The 19,139-nt window shown below is 42.7% G+C and overlaps 1 protein-coding gene across 5 annotated transcripts in view; it reads left to right on the top strand.

Annotated features, from left to right (window-relative positions):
* Ift88 (intraflagellar transport 88) overlaps window positions 1–19,139 on the top strand; it is a 108,251-nt gene that overhangs the window by 39,785 nt on the left and 49,327 nt on the right. For all 5 annotated transcript variants that reach the window (XM_038310436.1, XM_038310435.1, XM_038310437.1 and 2 more), the window contains exons 15-18: window positions 10,328–10,427; window positions 13,876–13,962; window positions 15,510–15,696; window positions 18,082–18,190. In XM_038310436.1, coding sequence (XP_038166364.1) covers window positions 10,328–10,427; window positions 13,876–13,962; window positions 15,510–15,696; window positions 18,082–18,190 — 483 coding nt within the window. The remainder of the gene's footprint in view (window positions 1–10,327; window positions 10,428–13,875; window positions 13,963–15,509; window positions 15,697–18,081; window positions 18,191–19,139) is intronic.

Raw genomic sequence — 19,139 nt, 5'->3', positions numbered from 1 at the left:
GTGGGCTGCCACTAGAAAGTGTGGTCCAGATTTAGTGGGAGTCTTCCAGTCTCAAGTAATCCAGTCAAGAAAATCTCTCACAGCTTGTGCTTTAGTTCATTCCAGGTTAGTCACACTGACAACCAGGATTAGCCGTCACAGTGGACCAGCCTGGAGCTCACGTGCTCCTACCGCAGCCTCCCAGGGCTAGGATCACAGGCACAGCGGACAGTGTATACAGCTCCCATGTGTCATTGCTAATCTTTCAGATCACTCTAGACAGGTGTTTCTCTCAATCTAACGACCCATGCTTCAAGCCAAGGTAAATATGCTTCTCGAGTATATTTCTGTTGTGAAATGATAGCCTCCCAGTTAACAAAAAGGTAGGTTTGCTTAGGACATGTTAACAGAGGGCAGTGACATAGGAAATGAGCATACCGATATTGGAGTCTGTCTAAAGAGATGTATGTCAGTCCACTAATAGGAGGGATCTAGGCAGAACACTTAGTCAACACATCCTGTCATGCGAGTTCTAGATTCACCTTCATGCAGTTTTTATCTTGGCTTAACATTTTTAAATATGAATGTTTATTTGTTTTAACCAAAGAGCATAGTGTTCTATTTTTATTTCTTAAATTTTTGAATATTATTTTATTTTATAAATGGTGTTTTGCCTGCATGTATGTCTGTGTACTTTGTGTGTGCCTGGTACTCTTGGAGGCCAGAAGAGGGCATCAGAACTCCTAAAGCTGGAGTTAGAGAAGTGAGCCACCGTGTAAGTTAAGGTCCTCCTAAGAGGTTCAGAGGTGCTCTTAGCCAGAGCCATCAGTCCCTTACTATATTTCTTATCATGAAGGGCTTTCAGGATTTCATTTGCAACCTAAAATATGTCTTATTTTCCTATGTGTTATCTAGATAGGCATCCATTCCTTTTTTAAATTGGGACCGACCAATTTAAAAAAAAATGTGCCAGGAGGTGGTAGCTCACTCCTTTAATCCCAGCACTAGGGAGGCAAAGACAGGTGAATCTCTGAGTTCAAGGCCAGCCTGGTCTACAGAGCAAGTTTCAGGATAGCCAGAGCTACACAGAGAAACCTTGTCTCAACAAAAACAAAAATTCTGCCTGTAATCCCAGAATTTGGGAGGAATTCAAGGCCATCCTTAACTATATAACAAGTTTATGGACAACCTGGGCTACACCAAACCCTATATCAAAAACCTTTTTTCCCTTTTTTTTTTTTTTGCTAGATATCACACAACAGGAAACTCAAGTGCAAATTTGATTTTAATAGCTTGAAAAATATATATATATTCATAAAATTGCCCTAAAAACTGCAATTTGTAGGGAGCAAAGGAAGACCTGGGTGAATTGCATTGCTCACTTGGACACGTACTGAGGGCTCCCAGGACTTGGTCCTATGGGACAATATTGTCCCATTGGTAGCAACCTGTATGGGCCAGGCTGAAGGGAGTGGCAAAGCTTCCCTGGGGAGTCAGAGGGATTGGTCAGCGTCTGCAAAGACAAACAGCTGCAGGTGCCTTCTCCAGCGCTTACTGCCTGAGCCTAGTCACCCACAGAGACTTCCTATGTGCTGGACTGTACCGCATAAACACGTGTCTGTCTTTCATATACTCACTGCCTCTAGTCAGGGCTCCAGGACTCAGTCCTTGCAGGATTTGGAAGTAGTTGATATGTACATGTATATGAATATACGTTTATAGATGAATATTTTGTATCCATGTTATAATATACACATGTAAGCTATGTTTGTATGTATGACTTTTTATATGTACATAAATATACCTGCAGATGGAGCACAGTGGGTAATACTCTTTGGAGACAACCTTAGGGTTTATGATAGAGATTAGACTATCTCAGGCCTCTGTCTCTGAACCTGCCGCTTGCCCACCATCTTGGGATTCATTGCCGTGTTCCATCCATATTCAGGAGGTCCAGGGACTCTGGGCAGCCTCTGTCACTATGTGGTACGCTGTTGTGAAGAGAACCTTAGGGCGGACACAGGTGTAGAGAAGCCGGGGATGGGCGGTGCAGGATGACCACGGCAGCCTGGTGTCCTTGGGGCACTGCATAGCCAAACCTGAATTGTTCTCCAAGCTGGAGTATTAATTTAGGCCATGGAATGTATCAGAAGTCTTAGTCCACAGCCTTCTAGAAAATCCCTAGATCCAGGAGGTGAGTGAGATGTGTAAAGCATAGGAGAATTAAAGGAAGAATTTGGGCAAAGTTGTCTCCTAGCTTGGGAAGAAGATGGTTTGTAGAAGATACCCATGAGAATTCTGCTGCTGTGTCTCAGGGCAAAGTGGGCAGTTTGAGCACATGCATTGGAGCCCTTTTCCTAACCGGTAGTCCTGCTCAGGAGAACGACCAAGTCTACATCCTACAAGTGGCTAGAGGAAGGAAAGGCTCCTACTTCCCATGTGAAAGAGGACAGGTGGGGATCCCACGGCATTATTTGTACACTTAATAGAATAAGAATGGACCTGGAGGCCAAGGGAAAGGAGGAATGGGTGAGAGTGGAGGAAGGCAGCGAAGAGGCAGGGCTCCTAGGCATTAGTATGCAGGAAGCACTCCACATGACAGTCATTGCTGTGCTCTCTGCCTTCTGCTTCTTCCTGCACTTCACTAGCTGTTGATGATTAAGCTACAGTCTTTTCAAGACATGACAGCTGTTCAGTGTTTGGAGAACTTTTAAGACTTGAAATTAAATAAAACATTTAAATTACGCTATTTGATATCTGTTCTGTTTATATATAATTTTAAACTGACATTCCTAAGAAAGATGCCAATCAACCCTTCCGTTTAATTTAACTTCTTGAGCAGGTCTGTGTTTGTATGTTTAAAATTATTCCGTTAAAGGGAAGCTGCTTCAAAGTCCAAAGACTACTTTCTGTCATTCAGACCAGCTTTTTGAAGCTCATTTCTACTTAAAAGGATTTTAATGGTAGCCATGGGGTTGTTTTTTAAGTGGTTACTAGTTTTGCTGTGAAACACTTTAGCACAATGAAATCTGGACTATGGTGAGGGGATGAACGGGTGGGGGAGGGGGGTCCCTGCAAGCCCTACTGCCAGCAGGGAAATGATCCGTGTGAAGAAAAATGGAAAACTCGGTTTTGCTCAGTTAGGCGAGGCTGGATCAAACTTTGGGAGTCTGATGGTGGGAGGTTTATTGTAAGCCTATATGAACACAGTACATTTTGGAAAAGAGTTTCCAGGCAGCACATTGCAGTTCCAGCCCCTAGAACTCAAAGAAATACATTTGCTGTTTTTAAAATATCCATTTGTGCTACAAGACATAATAAGACCAGCATTATAAGTTTTCTCCTTTGTTCTTCAGGGTTGCTCTATCTGTTGTGGTTCTTTAGAGTCAGTTTTCAGTTTGCACTCTCTCGGTCTCTGTCTCCTCTCCCCCAGCCACTGAGATTTAAGCTTACGTCTATAAAATAATATTAATTTAAGAAATTAATGGACTTAATTTTTAGGGTATGGCAAAATTGAACAGAATATTCCCACATATCCCTCATCACCCACTACCTAGACTCCCTTACCTTCAACATTCCACACTGGATTACATAGATAAGCCTACATAGACACACCATTATTACCCCACGCCAATGGCTTAGGATTCCCTTTGTGCTATGAAACATAACAAGTGTGTATTTTATGTATCTACCAGTATATCTTTGCCATAAAACTTCCCTGCTCATTCCTCCATCGGCTCACGGCTTCAACTCTGTGGATCTGTATTTCGCTTCCACAGGTTTATCTTTTGTGACCGTCATAGTGTTGAACTCATATATTATGTAGCTTTTTCATGTTAGCTATGATATGCAGTAGCATGCCTGTAAGTTTTCTCCACATGTTTTTGAGGTTTGATAGTTCACTACATTTTAATTCTTAGTAATGTTTCATTTCACAATTATCTACTCATTGATCATTCAAGGACACCTTGGTTGCTTCTAAGTTTTGGTAGTTGTGAATAACACTGTTAAAAACATGCATGCATAGGTTTCTGTTTGAACCTAAGTTTTCAACTCTTGAATAAATACCAAGGGATGCAGCAGCCAGACCATTTTGTAAGGAACTGCCCCACTGTCTTCCAAAGCATATGCACCCTTCTGAATTCCTCCCAGCAGTGCTGCTCTGCATCCTTGCCAGAGTCTGTTATTGGTGTCTTGAGTTTTGTCTTTTCTAATTGATGTGGAGTAGTATCTCATTGGCATTGTAATTTGTAATTTCCTAATGAAATCAAGCACCCTTTCTGAGGCTTTCTTATTTGCCAAGTGGCTATCGTATATGATCAATTCTTTTGCTAAGTTTTAATTTTATAATTATTTATTTGCTGGTACTTGAGATGGAGCCCAGTACCTCATGTTGGTTAGTTGAGCCATCAGCAGCCCTTGGATTTTTTTTTTTTTTTGAGTCCCCATGTGATTCAGGCGAGTCTTAAACCCACTATATAGCTGAGGCTACTCTGGAACTTTCCATCCTCCTGCCTCCTAGGATTACAGGAGTGCACCATCCCAATTTTGATAGTTTTTGTTATTGTTTGGTCTCAGGAGTCCTTTACATATTTTTTGTTCTAGTCCTTTATTGAACAAGTGCTTCACAGCTCTCCTTCCCTACTCTGTAGATTTTCTTCTCATGCTCTTGACCTGAGGGGAAGTGCTTAGGATGGTGCTGCAGTCAGCAGATGTGGGGAGGGAGACACAGCACCTATGTATTGTGAGCCTTCCAACCCATGACAGATGCCTCCATTTATTTAGGTCTTCTAAGTTTTCTTCAGTAACACATTTTAATTTTAAGTGTAGTATATTATTTGTTACATTTGTCCTATTTGGTATTATTTTGGTTGTAATTATCTCCGTTTTTAAATTGAATTTTTTACTTAAGTTTTGCTGATACATAGTCACACAATTTTTAATGTAATTTTCCTGTTGACCTTCACAAAGTAATTTATTCTTTCATTATTTTTAATGAATGTTTGTGAATGTGTGCACATGCTGGTGGTGGTGCTGGTGCCCAAGGAGGCCAGGATTTCCTGGAGCTGGAGTTAAAGGCTGTGAGCTGTCCAGCACGGGTGCTGGGAATAGAACTCGGGTCCTCTGAAAAAGCAGTACATTCTCAACCCCTCCCAAGCATCTCTCCAGCCCCCAGCAGATCAACTTACTAACTTGAGTAGCCATCTCTAAATGTTCTTTGAATATCCACACTTACACCATCTACAGATAATCACAATTTCATTTTTCTTGTTGACCTTTATGCTTTGCTTGCGGAGGATGTGTGTTTGTGTGTGTGTGTGTGTGTGTGTGTGTGTGTGTGTGTGTATGTTTGTGCGTGCTCACATTTGTGTATACTGCAGAACAACCTTGGATGTTGAACCTCACCTTCTGAACCTTGTTTGAGGCAGGATCTCTCTTCTTTTCCTCCCTACTGTTTGTGGCAGGTTAGCTGGTCCTCTAGTGTTCATGGATTTTCTTGTGCCTTCCTCCGGTCTTCTCAGAGGAGTGCTGGAGTCACAGAGGCTTCTAGGGATTTGAACTCATGTTTTTGTGACAAGCACTTTACCGACTGAGCCATCTCCCTTGTCTGTTGGTTTCTGAGACAGGGTTTTGCTGTCTATCCTAGGCTGGCCTCAAGCTTGCAGTCCTCCTGCCTCTACCACTAGGCCTGTCTGAGCTCCTTTGCCTTAGTAGGGCCTTCATGTCGGTTGTGAGGAGAAGTGGTGATGGAGATGTTTTTGTTTGGTTTCTCATCTAATAGACAGGGACATTTTACCTCATTGTATTTTGAGATAATTATTTGTATTACTCAGCATGTTTTCATGAGCATATCAGACATTGTCTTTTCAAGTCTTGTTATTTTAGAATTGGATTGTCATTTTGTTGCTGAGCTTTAGGAATTCTCTGTATCTAGATATTAATACCAGCTATGACTCATAAGTAGTTTCTCACATTTTGTGGATTGTCTTTCTGCACAAATTCTAATTTTTCTGTTTCTTCTTTCATTGTCTGTGCTTCTGGTTACATATCCAAGATATAATTTCAAACCAAATGGCTTAGCTTTTTACATGTTTATTTGGGAGGAGGGGCACGAACACACCACTGTGTGCACGTGGAGGTCAGACTTGTGGGTGTCAGTTTTCTCTCCACCGTATGGATCCAGGCACGGAATTCAGGTCAGGAGGCTTAGCAGAGTGTGCCTCTACCTGCGGAGCTGTCTCACCAGCCCTGTCCTAAAGCTTTTGCCTTATGGTTTCTCCCGAGAGTTATGTAGTTTTAGGTCTTATGGTTATGTCTGTGATCAGTTTTAAGTTAACTTTGTGACTGAATTAAAATTGGACCTAACAGCGAGCCGCGCGGTGGCTCATCGTGTAGGGCGCTTGCAAGTGAGTGTGTGAGCGTGCGTGTGTCTGTGAGTTCGAATCCCATGTGTTTTGTCTGTGTGCGTGTGCTGCTTGTGCAAACTGTCCATCTCTCCCACGGCTTCTTGTGGGAAAAAAAAAGTTTTGGGCTGGAGAGATGGTTCAGAGGTTAAGAGCATTGCCTGCTCTTCCAAAGGTCCTGAGTTCAATTCCCAGCAACCATATGGTGGCTCACAACCATCTGTAATGAGGTCTGGTGCCCTCTTCTGGCCTGCAGGCATACATGGAAGGAATGCTGTATACATAATAAATAAATAAATAAATAAATAAATATTTTTTAAAAAATTGGACCTAACTTCATTCTTTTGCATCTGAAGAGCTAGTGTTGAGAAACCATTGGTTTTGAGATCCTCACCTAAGCCCTTTGACTGTATGTATACATATCCCAAACAACCTGACCCCGTATATGAGAACTCGTTTCAATGTGCTGTATGACCCAAGAGTGGCCGACAGATCCGCGAGAACTGCTGGAGCGTCATTTCCTCACTAATAGAAGCATGGTCTGAGGGGTCTGCAAAACCCTACAGTTTGAGACAGAAGATTGGAATTTATAAAGTGGTCAAGACAAAAGTACCTTCTTAGCCAGGCTATAACTGGTTTAAGGCAAGCAGATAGTATAGAATCAGGTCAGTTCCTGGTGCTAGGGTCCGTTGTTAAAGCTCCATACACCACACTAATGGGATTATCTGTCACATGCTGGAAAACCACATGGGGAAAGCAGGGATGCTCACTGAGGGTATAATCCAGTTGTTAAACTGGCAGCTTCGTTGGTAACAGTGATTGGGAAAACCATGGCTGATTGCCTCTGACCTCAGGTGTCTGAATTCGAAAAAGTTTTAATCCAACAAGGAATTGCTATAAATGATTTTCTAGTAGGACTTTTAGAAATGAAATTATCAGTCTTCTTTGTCATTTATGATTTAATATCATACTTAGAAAGGCAACAGCTACACCAAAAGCAAATACTTGTTATTGAAGTTAACGATCAGTCAAAAAACTTTTTCAGTTTTTTCATTCAAGAAGTTTACAGTTGAACTAAGTTGATGAATCATTATATTAACAACAAAGCAATCTAAATGATTATTACCCTGACATAACACTTTCTAAGGCACTATGACATCATTTGGTAGGAGAGCCTAATTTATAAATGGAGCCATGGAAATCTTCTTGTATTGCTATCTGGGTTGAGAACTGAAACACTGGTAAAGATAACAGTGGAGGGAAGGACAACATTCTAAGAAGAAGGGAAGAGTACTCTCAATATTGCAGATGTCTGCAGCCCTTCACACATCTAGTGCTCAAAATCCTCGACTTTAAGGTGGAGGACCCTGTGTGCTAAGGACCCTTCCAGATCTCACCAGGATGCACCGCGTTATCTCTCTATTTATGGGATGTGGATGTGGGTGGCATGGCGTACATAGAGAAGGCAGAGGACCACTTTGTGAAGTCCGCTCTCCTTCCTTTAGGTTGGTCTCTCAGTCACACTCAAGTTGTCAGGTTGTGCAGCAAGGGCTTCAGCCACTGAACCATCTTACTGAGCCGCCATCCCCTTCTTTATCTGTGTCCTTCATAATGCTCTTTGTAATAAGCTGGTACAATTCTGTGTGCCGTGACAGCAAGTGGTGGGACCTGAGGAGCTGACGAGAGTCTCCTCTCTGCTGCTACTTTCAAGGTGCAGTGTGAACCCGGACCTACTGCACGGCAGGGGTCTGGAATGTCGGACAGCCTTATGCTCATTAAGTCAGTCACAGAAGTGAGTTAAATGTAAGACAGCTAGTTTTTGTACTAAGAGAAACAGAAGCTCTCTTTGTGTAGAAGCCTCTAGACAGTCTGTTGGATGTGTGAGGGGAAAGGCTTTCAGTTCGTTTCTGCCCGTACTGTCGGTTATACCTGTCAAGTCCCAAGTACTTTTTCTAAAACTCAGTGTTGTATTGTAGGCTCATCCTGTGTTCTCTATGTTCTTTATGCTTGTAATTCAGACTTTTTAGTTCCAAGCTTATCTTTTAACCCGTGTTAATGTGAATTTACATGCACCATCCTGAATTGCCCATCTGAGGCAATGATACCACTAATTAAGCAACTGCCTAAGCCAGAGATCAAAGCTTAGTTCCATGTCCTTTAATTCAAGCTCCCACCCATCATTTCTGCCTCCTTTTCTCTCAGAATGGCCTCCTGTAGCCTCTTTCTACCTGCCGTATACTTCAAACCTCTTTTTGTTCAGAACCCTGCCATCCTGCCTACCTATCATCTGATGGTTCTCCACCACAGTTAGAGTAATTCTTCTAAGAGTAGAATTTGCGCCGATACTCAGTTTCTTACTGTCCTCAATCCTTGTCCTGAACTTTGAGAGTACAGTGAGCATTCTTGCTTGCCGCAGAAGTTCTGAATGATGTGGCTTCTGCCTGCTTCTCAGGCCATATCTCTTTCCACTTCCTGAATGCTTTCTACCCCATGGAGCAATTGAGTTTCTTAAATAGGTCCAGCTTGCTGGTCTTCTGCATCTTTAGACACATTGTTTATTCATCCTAGGATACCTTTCCTTTTCTCAATTCATTCATGCTTGTGCTCCAAACTGAGCTGCAGTATCTGTGGAAGACTAGTGTTGCTCCCCAGACTCCTTAAATTCTTTTGTAAAGAGCTTGCCTTACTGTTCTTTCCTATTCTCTACTGTATTCACTCTTGCAGCCTGTGTACCAATACATAATGTCTGACATGTAGTCAACATTTAATAAATATTTGCTGTGTAGTCCTGAGTTTTCAGGCACAGTGCAGAGAGACCCCGAGTCCTCTGTCCCTGTGTCAGGTACAGTGCAGAGAGACCCCGAGTCCTCTGTCCCTGTGTCAGGTACAGTGCAGAGAGACCCCGAGTCCTCTGTCCCTGTGTCAGGTACAGTGCAGAGAGACCCCGAGTCCCCTGTCCCTGTCAGGTACAGTGCAGAGAGACCCCGAGTCCCCTGTCCCTGTGTCAGGCACAGTGACCCCGAGTCCCCTGTCCCTGTGTCAGGCAGGCAGACTCTTCTATATAAGGTTTCTCGGGAAAGCTTCTGTTGAAGAAAGGTTTCTGTGTTTTGAATTATGGAATAGGCCACCGAGCCACACCCTTAGGACAAATACCCCTCTGCTTTATTCACTGAAGCAGGGGTAATGAAACAGCCCATGCCTTCTGTTGTTGTTGTTATTGTTGTTGTTCTTTTTCTTCTTTTGTTTGTTTTTCAAAACAGGGTTTCTCTGTGTAACATCTTGAGCTGTCCTGGAACTCACTTTGTAGACCAGGTTGGCCTTGAACTCCTTGAGATCGCCTGCCTCCCGCTCCTGAATGCTGGGATTAAAGGCCTGTGCCACCACTACCCAGCTAATTGTTTTTAAAATTAGTGTTTTTGTTTGAATAAGAATGACCCTGATAGGCTCATATATTTGAATGCTTAGTCACCATGGAATGGCATTATTAGAAAGAATAGAAAGATTAGGAAGTGTAGCATTGTTGGAAGAAGTGTATCACTGAGGGTGGACTTTGAGGTTTCAAAAGTTCATGCCAGGCCCAGGCTCTCTCTGCCTGCAGACCAGGATTTAGCTCTTAACCATTTCAGCACCATGCCTGCTGTGCCTGCTGCCAGCTTCCCTGCCATGCTGATCTGAAACTGTAAGCCAGGCCCCAGTTAAGTACTTTCTCTTGTAAGAGTTGCCGTGGTCATGGTGGAGAATGATGGAGGGTGTCACTGACCTTGATCTTTGGACTCCATATATGTGCACACACACATATGTATATGTGTACACCCAACAATGGGTATATACGTTGTGCAAACACACACACGTACGCATACTTGGAGAGAGAGAGAGTGGGGGAGTCAGGAGCATAAGTGAGTGAAATGAAGCGAATACCCCTTTCCGCCTCGCCTTTCTTACAGGTGTGTGGAAGTGGTGAAAGCGTCTCAGTACGTAGAGCTGGCCAACGACCTGGAGATTAACAAAGCGATTACATACTTAAGACAAAAGGACTTTAACCAAGTAAGTTCAGTAGCATTTCTCATGTTAGTTGGCCCAAGCGGCAAATACAGGGAAACTCCTTTTTAGAACGTTATTGAAGTGCCCTACCCCTGAGCTCTACCCCACCCATAAAACTTTAATAATGTTTTCCATGTTGGTTCTGTTTCTTGAAATTCAAATACTTTCCTTATATATCATATTGTTAAATTACTAACCCTTATGTTGGCCCAGGCCTAGGAATTTCCAGACTGCTCTGCAAAGTGCTAAGGCGTGGAGAAACAGGTGTGTGCAGGGAGCCCAAATAGCAGTCCGATGTTCCTGTCTTGTCCTCTATGAACAGCTTTCTCAGAGGCCGTTTCAAATGTTTCTTGGGATTGAAGGGTTCCCTGTGCTAGACACTGGCTTAGAACGCTGGCATCCCTCACTGCAAGCTGCTACCTGGTTGTCTAGGGTCGGGTAGAGTGTTTTGTTCCTTTCAGTGCTAGCTCAGGTAGAGCAGAGCTGAGACAGAAGCAGAGGATTGCAGGGTTTTAAGAAGAAGCAGGATAGCAAAGAGAGCAAGCTGTATGACCGTGGTTTCCTGGTTCCTAAGCTGGTGAGGGCGTCATGTGTGCCTGCAACTCCGAACTTCATTCAACCCAGACAGCCAGGCTCAGGAAGCCACGGCATCCTCCCCAAACTGGCCAAGCCTGTGCCTTCTCTCTTCTTCCTGATTGAAGGATCCTCCTCTTGTCTGGAAGACAATAGAAAGGGGTAACTGCTCTCCAGAGACTGGGGAGAACAGAGTGACGTATCCCTGTGTTCATGTAGTAATTAAGTGATTGCTATGCTGTAGGACCAGGAAGTGGGCAATTGTGTGTATCCATTCACCATACTTAAGTCTTTCAGTATTTACAAAGCACTAAAACTTCCAGAGAATCCTCATATCTGTCCTGTCATTTTATTAACCCATCACACCTTCAACCATTAAACATGCTGCTGTCGGGGGCTGGAGAGATGGCTCAGAGGTTAAGAGCACATACTTCTGCAGAGGTTCTGAGTTTAGTTCCCAACACCCACGTCTGGAAGCTCACAGCTGCCTATAAATCCAGCTCCAGGGGACCTGACACTCTCTTCTGGACTCCTAGGCCACCTGCACTCTCATGTGCATAACCACACAAGGACACACATACACATAATTAGAACAATAATTAAAATAAATATTTTTTAATACCACCAACAGCTACAGTAGTTCATGCCTGCAATTCTGGCACTGGGGAGGTGGAGGCAGGAGAATCAGAAGTTCAGGTCATCCTCAGCTCCTGTTAAGTTTGAGGTCAACTGAGTTCCATGAAACCGTGTATCAGACAGACAGCCGCTATGAGCCCTGTTGCAGATGTGAGACAAATTGGTCTTTGTTATATTGCTGAAGTGATCTTGGGACCTGAAAATTAATTTATGAATATGAAGTATACTGTTATAGGTGACATAGTGAAGAAAATTTTATTTATCTGTTTTATCTTGGCATATTTTTAAGTTTGTTTTTATTTTTTAAAAACAGGTTAATAGTGCATTGCCATAGCTCATGTTTTTATAACTGTCCATCCAAAACTAACCATTCCTGCTGCTGGAGTGCTGGCTCAGCAGTTAAGAAACTGGCTGTTCTCCAGAGGACCTGGGATTGGTTCCCAGCACCCACATAACGGCTCACAACCACCTGTAATTCCAGCTCCATGAATCTAATGCCCCCATGACCTCTGCAAGCCTCAGGCATATAAGCAGTGCAGACATACATGCAGGCAAAACACTAACACATATAATAAAATAAAAATTAAAAAATAAGCATTCTTAACTTTTTCTATTAAAATCAACTCAGATCTTGTTATCTCCTTTTTTTTCCTGTTTTATTTGCTCATTTTTTTTGTTGTTTTGGTTTTGGTTTGGTTGGGGGGGGTATTTTTTGTTTGTTTGTTTGTTTGTTTGTTGGTGTGTGTGCATGTGTGTGTGGTTTTGTGTTTTGAGGCAGAGTTTTGTTGTGAAGTCTACATTGACCTCGAGCTCACTGTGGTCTGCCTTCCTCAGCTTGAGAAGGCAGGATCTGATGTAGGATATTTCCTTTCTGGTGTTAGACTAGCCTAGAAATGACTAACCGTTTTTTAAGGTCATTGAAACCGTTTAAAATAGTGCTAGCATATGGGAACCAAAATTACGAAATTTGGGGTTTTGTTGTTATTGTTGTTGTTTTGTGATGCTAAGCATCACACCAAGACCTTTCTACATTCTCAGCCGGCTGTACCTACCTTGGAATCCAATAGTTTAAAAACTCATTCTTATTCCAACCTGGATCAGCGTGCTTGCTGGCCCAGCATTAGACTCCAGCCCTGCATAACACATTCTCCTGGCTAGTGGCAGTAGGTGTAGCTGATGGTGGTAGGAAATAGAGGCAGGATTTTTGCTTGCACACAAGTGCTTGCCATAAATCAGAGACACCAAGATGTCAAGCATAAATATATTTTTTTTAAAAAAAGAATAAAATAAAACCCGCTATCCCTTTTCACCTTTTCCTTCTTGTATGAAAATCATTTCTAGGTTGAATAACCATGCACTGTTCGTGTAAGGTGTCTAACTGTTCTACATGCCATTTGTGTAGCATTATCAGACTTGTCAGGTAGCTAAACATGTACTTTCCTTTCTTGAGACTTGAAGATGTAATTATATTTATCTACTTTAGATAATAGTTTGGTAACATTCCCAGAATTGTTTTCTATTATCGATTTTGAAAACTGTTCAGCGATTCATTTTCCTCCTCCTCCGAGCATCCCAGTTACATTTATAAAAGCCGTTTTTCCTGTGCTCGCCTCTGTCTTGTGTTCTTTTAAAAGAACATTTTTCTTAAAATATATTCATCCTTTTGCTGTACTTTATTCGGAACCCTTTGTGGGATCTTGGTCTTCAAGTTCTGGTTACCTCAGCAGCTCTCCAGTGCCTCCAAGTTGTTTATAGTGTTTCTGTAACTTCTCTGGTTGCTTTCTGTTGAAAAATAGCCCACAGATTAGTCTGTAATAGCTGTAACTAGAAGCCTCAGAATATTCGGTCACGAAGAAGTTATACCGAATTAGGTAAAAGTTTTGAGGTCCTCATCCCAGCCATGCTGCAGGGTAAAGAGGGAACTGCTTCTCTGACTGACAAGGCTCGCTATTCCCAGCTGACCGCTTCCAGTCATCGGTCCTTCCCTCAGCTCTGACTGATGGCCTCTCAAATCATCTGTGTGCTCTTAATGCAATTGTGATTCTTTGTTATAAGATTTCCATCCTTTTCTGCTTGATGAGTTCTTTTCTTGAATGAAATTTTCCTTCTGCCAACTGTCTTCTTGAACTTACAGCTGCTCCCCTGTCCCCTCTGTCCCCAGTCCACACAGATCCCTTCCCCAACCGCACCTTTGGATACTGCTGTATGACAGGGGCAGTAATTTCAGGCATTCTGTTTCTAGGCTGTAGACACCTTGAAGATGTTTGAAAAGAAGGACAGTAGAGTGAAAAGCGCAGCTGCCACCAACCTCTCGTTCCTGTATTACCTGGTAGGTTTGCGTCTTTACAGCTGAGAGCTGTTGATAGGATATTTTTGCATTGCTAAATCTCTGCCTAAGCACACACCTAAGGAAAGTCCTCCGGAGAAGCTGATGCAAAATGTAAGTGGAAAGAGGTAAACTGAGGGCTGCCTGGGACAAGTGCTGCCAGGGCCGAGTTTGCAGACATGAGCAAGAAGACTGTCTCTAAAGTGAGGGAGAAAGGCTGCTAGTGAGGACCCCAGCCGTCATGGACTGACAGCCGCAAGACCGTGCTGAGCCGTCGTGCTGTGATGAAGAACGGGGTATCTCAGGTTAAATGACTTAGGTAGGGTTGCAGAACACCATCTGTAACAAGCATTCATTGAGTGCCTACTAGATGCCAATCACTGGGGCTCCTGAAAGTAGGTGGGCGCCACTTATGCCAGTTGCCTTCCAGCTACAAACTTGATTTGCCCTTTACTCTGCCTCAGCTGGCAGCTCCTTCCCACCTCTGCAGGCTCCGCTGGGTTCCCCTCTCCTCGGCAGTCTCAACAGCAGCCCTCACAGCGTTTCTAAGTTCTCTTCGTTGTCCAGAAGAGAATCGTAGGGCTTAGCTTTCTCCCAGCTGCACTCCACTTCCTGAGAGCAGCTTTTGTATAAGTTGTAGTTCAGAGTCCACACATAGATGTCCCTAACAACCAAAAGGTGAATGAAAGCAGCATAAATGCGTCAGTGACCGAGGGATAAACCCCGTGAGGTCCATACATGGATGCTCGTCGGCCATAAGAGCAACAGACTATTGATACATGGTCCAGAGACCTTACAAACGCACCAAGTACAAGAAGCCAGACCCAGAGGTCCCAGTTAATAGCCAGCATGCAGATAGGAAGGGAAATAGAAAGCAGAGCACAGGTTTCCAGAGCCTGGGGAAGAGAAAGCAGAGTGTGGCTGCTGACGGACACAGGGTTACTCTTGAGGGGCAGAAAAGGACCCTGGAGGAAGGCAAAAGTGGTAACTGCTCCAACCCTGTGGAGTGTTTGCTACTGCGTCGGGCATTTTAGAGGGGTTCTCAGTCTCGCTGCGCTGACCTGGCACAGCTGAAATGAAATGAAGGGGGTCCATGGGCATCATGGGAATGATGGCAAGGTCCTGATCAAGCTTGTGGCTGAGAGAGGAGGAGAAAGCACTGCATGGGCAGAAATACAAACGCCTCGTGGGTGACGCAGCCAGGTGCAGAGCAGGGGACGCTGAGGCCCTTCCAGCTATTTCAGTGCTTCAGGTGGGAAGGCAACGCGCAGCAAATGAGGACACGGGGCTTGGGCGTTGAACATGGAACCACCTACATATAAATACTGTTGTTATCAAACCATGAGACTAGAAAAGCCAGCCATACGATACTTGGCTGTTTGAGCTTGACAACTGCAAATAGCCTGTCAAAACTAAGATATTTAAAATATTTATTTCTGTTCATCTTTGTTTATAATCTCAGAAAGTCCATTTATTGTTTTAATAATCTCAGAACAATATGAGGAGATTTGAAATTTAGACTTGAAATTTGTATATCTTTTATACTTTAGGAAAATGAATTTGCCCAAGCCAGCAGCTATGCAGACTTAGCTGTGAACTCAGATAGATATAACCCATCCGCTCTCACTAATAAAGGGAACACGGTTTTTGCCAACGGTGATTATGAGAAGGCAGCTGAATTCTATAAGGAGGCCCTGAGAAACGATTCTTCTTGTACTGAAGCACTTTATAACATTGGTGAGTTCAACATGGCACGTGACATTAAGACATTGTCGACATCTTTTAGAAAATAGCATTATTCTTAGTGGAGTTAATGATTCAAAAGCCATGCTATGTAAAATTTGGGTCATCATTGTTATGTTGTTCTCCAAAAAGACTTTTCTAATATCTCTGTCTACCACAGTTATAAGACTGACTGTGATGATATGAGATGGTGTTTTTAAATGTTTCCCAAATGGAGGCGGGGCACCTATTTTCCTTTTTAATTAGGAAAAATGTCAAATATACAAAAAGTACTTGGAAGCTGTTTAGTGCCACAATTTGACACATTTTAATGTTTTGCCAGATATGCTTCATAATTTTTAATACTTTTTCCATGTTTATGTGTGTGGGTGTTTTGTCCACATGGCTGTCTGTGCACCACTTGTGTGGCTGGAACACACAGAGGCCAGAGTAGGGTGCCAGATCTCTAGGAACTGGAGTTACAGGTGATTGTGGCCACTGTGTAGGTACTAGGAACCAAACCTAGTTCCTCCGGAAGAGCAGCCAGTGCTCTTAACCACTGAGCATCTCCCCAGCACCTCAGACTGTATTATTTGCACTCTTACAAGACATGAAGGCTCATGACCGTCTCATCCCCTTCCTGTCCTCAGAGGCTGTCTGATATGAGCACTGTTGCTTCTGAGGTGTTGCCAAACACATACGTGTCTGTAGTATGGGACTAGTTTCTTTGGCTACCGATGTTTCTTTTCAAATATGCTTCTTTTTTAATGTTTTTATGTGATTACAAATTTAGTTTGTATTTTTGGTTTTTTTTTCCTTGTCTTTTTTGCATTGTTACCTTTCCTTGGGTGTCTGATGCTCTTCAACTATTTCCAGGTGTTTAGGAATTTGCAAATAAAAACTCACTCAGGGGACTGAGGAGAGTCATCTGACTGTTGGTAAAGTGCTTGCCACACAAGCAAGAGAACCTAAGTTCTGATTCTCAACACTCACTTAAAAAGTCAGGCAAGGCAACATATACCCGTCATCCCATCGCTAGGTAGGCAAAGAAAGGCAGGTAACCTGGAGTTTGCTGGCCGACTAGTCTAGATGAATTGGTGAGTTCCAGGTTCAGTAAGAGACCCTACCTCCAAAAAATAAAGGTAGAGAGTACTTGAGGAAGATACCCAGCATGATCTCTGGCCTCAGGATGTGTGTGTGCACATGTGCGTGCACACATACACGTACATACCACAGGAAGAAGGAAAGATGAATAGATCTGTGTTCATTAGAACAATGAACTGAGGGCTGGAGAGATGGCTCAGAGGTTAAGAGCATTGCCTGCTCTTCCAAAGGTCCTGAGTTCAATTCCCAGCAACCACATGGTGGCTCACAACCATCTGTAATGAGGTCTGGTGCCCTCTTCTGGCCAGCAGGCATACACACAGACAGAATATTGTATACATAATAAATAAATAAATAAATATTTTTTTAAAAAAGGACAATGAACTGAGAGTTACATAAGCATCCAGTCTGAACTACTCTGTTTGGTTAAGACTGGCCTGCCAGTCGATTGTCTGCCAGCCCTGGAGATGAGGTGTGGGACCAGGGAAGAAGTGGGGAGTGGAGACACCTCACTGAGAAATGGCGAGAAGGGACTGAGGAGGTGACATTTGAAATCTGGAAAGGGTTGTACTGGCATAGGTAAGAAAAGGGCACAGTCCTTCTGGGGTCACTTAATTGCCTACTTAGATGCTGTTTTTACTTTATAAATTTTAGATATTTTTTTAGACTCTCACAGCTTTATTTTTCCTATGTAATTTAAAAGTAAATTTTGAATTTTTAAAACATTTTATTAGCGAGTATTAATCATACATAATAATAGGTTTTATTATGACATGTTCGCGACATTTTCATGAACAAAAAGTATTTTTATCGTATTTGCCTTCTCTGCCCATTGTCCTCTCTAGTGTCCACACTCCTGCTGCCCCCTTTCTTTTCCTAGCTAGGCCCCTTCTACTCTCGTCCTTTGAATTTTTTTGTAATGACAGAAGGATCTACCCTTGTCCCTGTCGTTTACAGTCACTATGTCTTAGTGCAGTTCATCACGTTTATCCCTTCTGTTAAGTTTTATGGCTGGGTCCATGTCTGCAGTATGTATTCCATTCTCTGAGTCTATTTGTCGGTTCCTGTCTGCTGTCCCTGATGAACTGCCCTCCACCGCCCCACTTTAAAATCACAGGAGCTGTCTACAGCATGTCTCATGTCTGCTTGGAGAAATCCCAACCTGTATGGTTCTTTAAACGCCGCAGTTCACACTTTCATTTTTTCTTCTGGATGATTTTGAATGCATTTAAATACTTATCCTGCTGCTTTGAGTGCAGTTCTGCCTGTGACGCTGCTGCTTTCTGTCTTCTCAAGGCCTCGCCTATAAGAAGCTAAACCGTCTAGACGAAGCCTTGGACTCGTTCCTGAAACTGCATGCGATCCTTCGGAACAGCGCTCAAGTTCTTTGCCAGATAGCAAATGTGTATCTCACTTGAAAGCTTAAGGACATTATTAATTCCCTCAATTGGAAATTGAATATCAATTATTAAATAATACTAGCCATGAAAATAATTGATAAGGATGATACAACAGGTTAACTTGCTGAAAGTAGTTCAGTTGGTAAAGATCATTTGCATCCTAAGAAGAATTAGTTCATAATGGTTGTTTATTTTTACTTTAAAAAACTAATTGAAGAAATTGATGATATTTTGAGTACACATAATCTCTTACTGGAAGTTAATTAGATACTTTAGAGCATCAACTAATTCTGATTTTGTTTAAAAAGCTCATGTAGGCTATTGAAGATTCATGACTAACTAGTGCTACTGAGTTTGGGTAATGTATTAATTTTAGCTGTTGTGCAGATATAGTGAGTATAGCTCTCTGGAGACTGTTATCCTCAAAAGTCTTCAGTGCTGCGTGGCCTTGTTCATCAGCACTCTCGCCGGTGTGTGCTGTGTGCAGGATTAGATCCTGTGTTTGGCTCTCTGGATGCAGTACTATGAAGTATTGCGGTCATGTCAGCATCTGCAGCACTTAGCTTCCTGTTTACCCACTCACGGTTAGGAAAGCCGATGTGTTCGTCTGGTAAGGCCCCTCACTATATTGGAAAAGCACTGTGATTTCTCTCACTTTGATAAGCTTTGGCCACGCCATTCAGAAGAGCTCATGTTTAGGTAGGTTTTAATACACTGTTACCTTGATATATTTCATGTAAATATGTTTAGAGAAAGGTGGGGTATATTATTAAACTAAGTACTATCCATTCTACTTTGGAAAAAGTATATTTTATTTTTTTATAAAGTTTTAGAGCAGATAGTATTATAGTTATTCCTTTTATTTATTTTTTTTTTGTGTGTGTTTCAGGCAGTGCTTAAGATGGAACATAGGGCCTTGCTCTTGCTGGGTAAATGCTCTACCATTGAGCTACA

The sequence above is a fragment of the Arvicola amphibius genome, chromosome 13 (genome assembly GCF_903992535.2).
Source record: "Arvicola amphibius chromosome 13, mArvAmp1.2, whole genome shotgun sequence".
NCBI classification, from domain to species: Eukaryota; Metazoa; Chordata; class Mammalia; order Rodentia; family Cricetidae; genus Arvicola; species Arvicola amphibius.
Note: the sequence above shows the minus strand (reverse complement) of the source record. Positions and strands in the feature narration are given on the sequence as shown.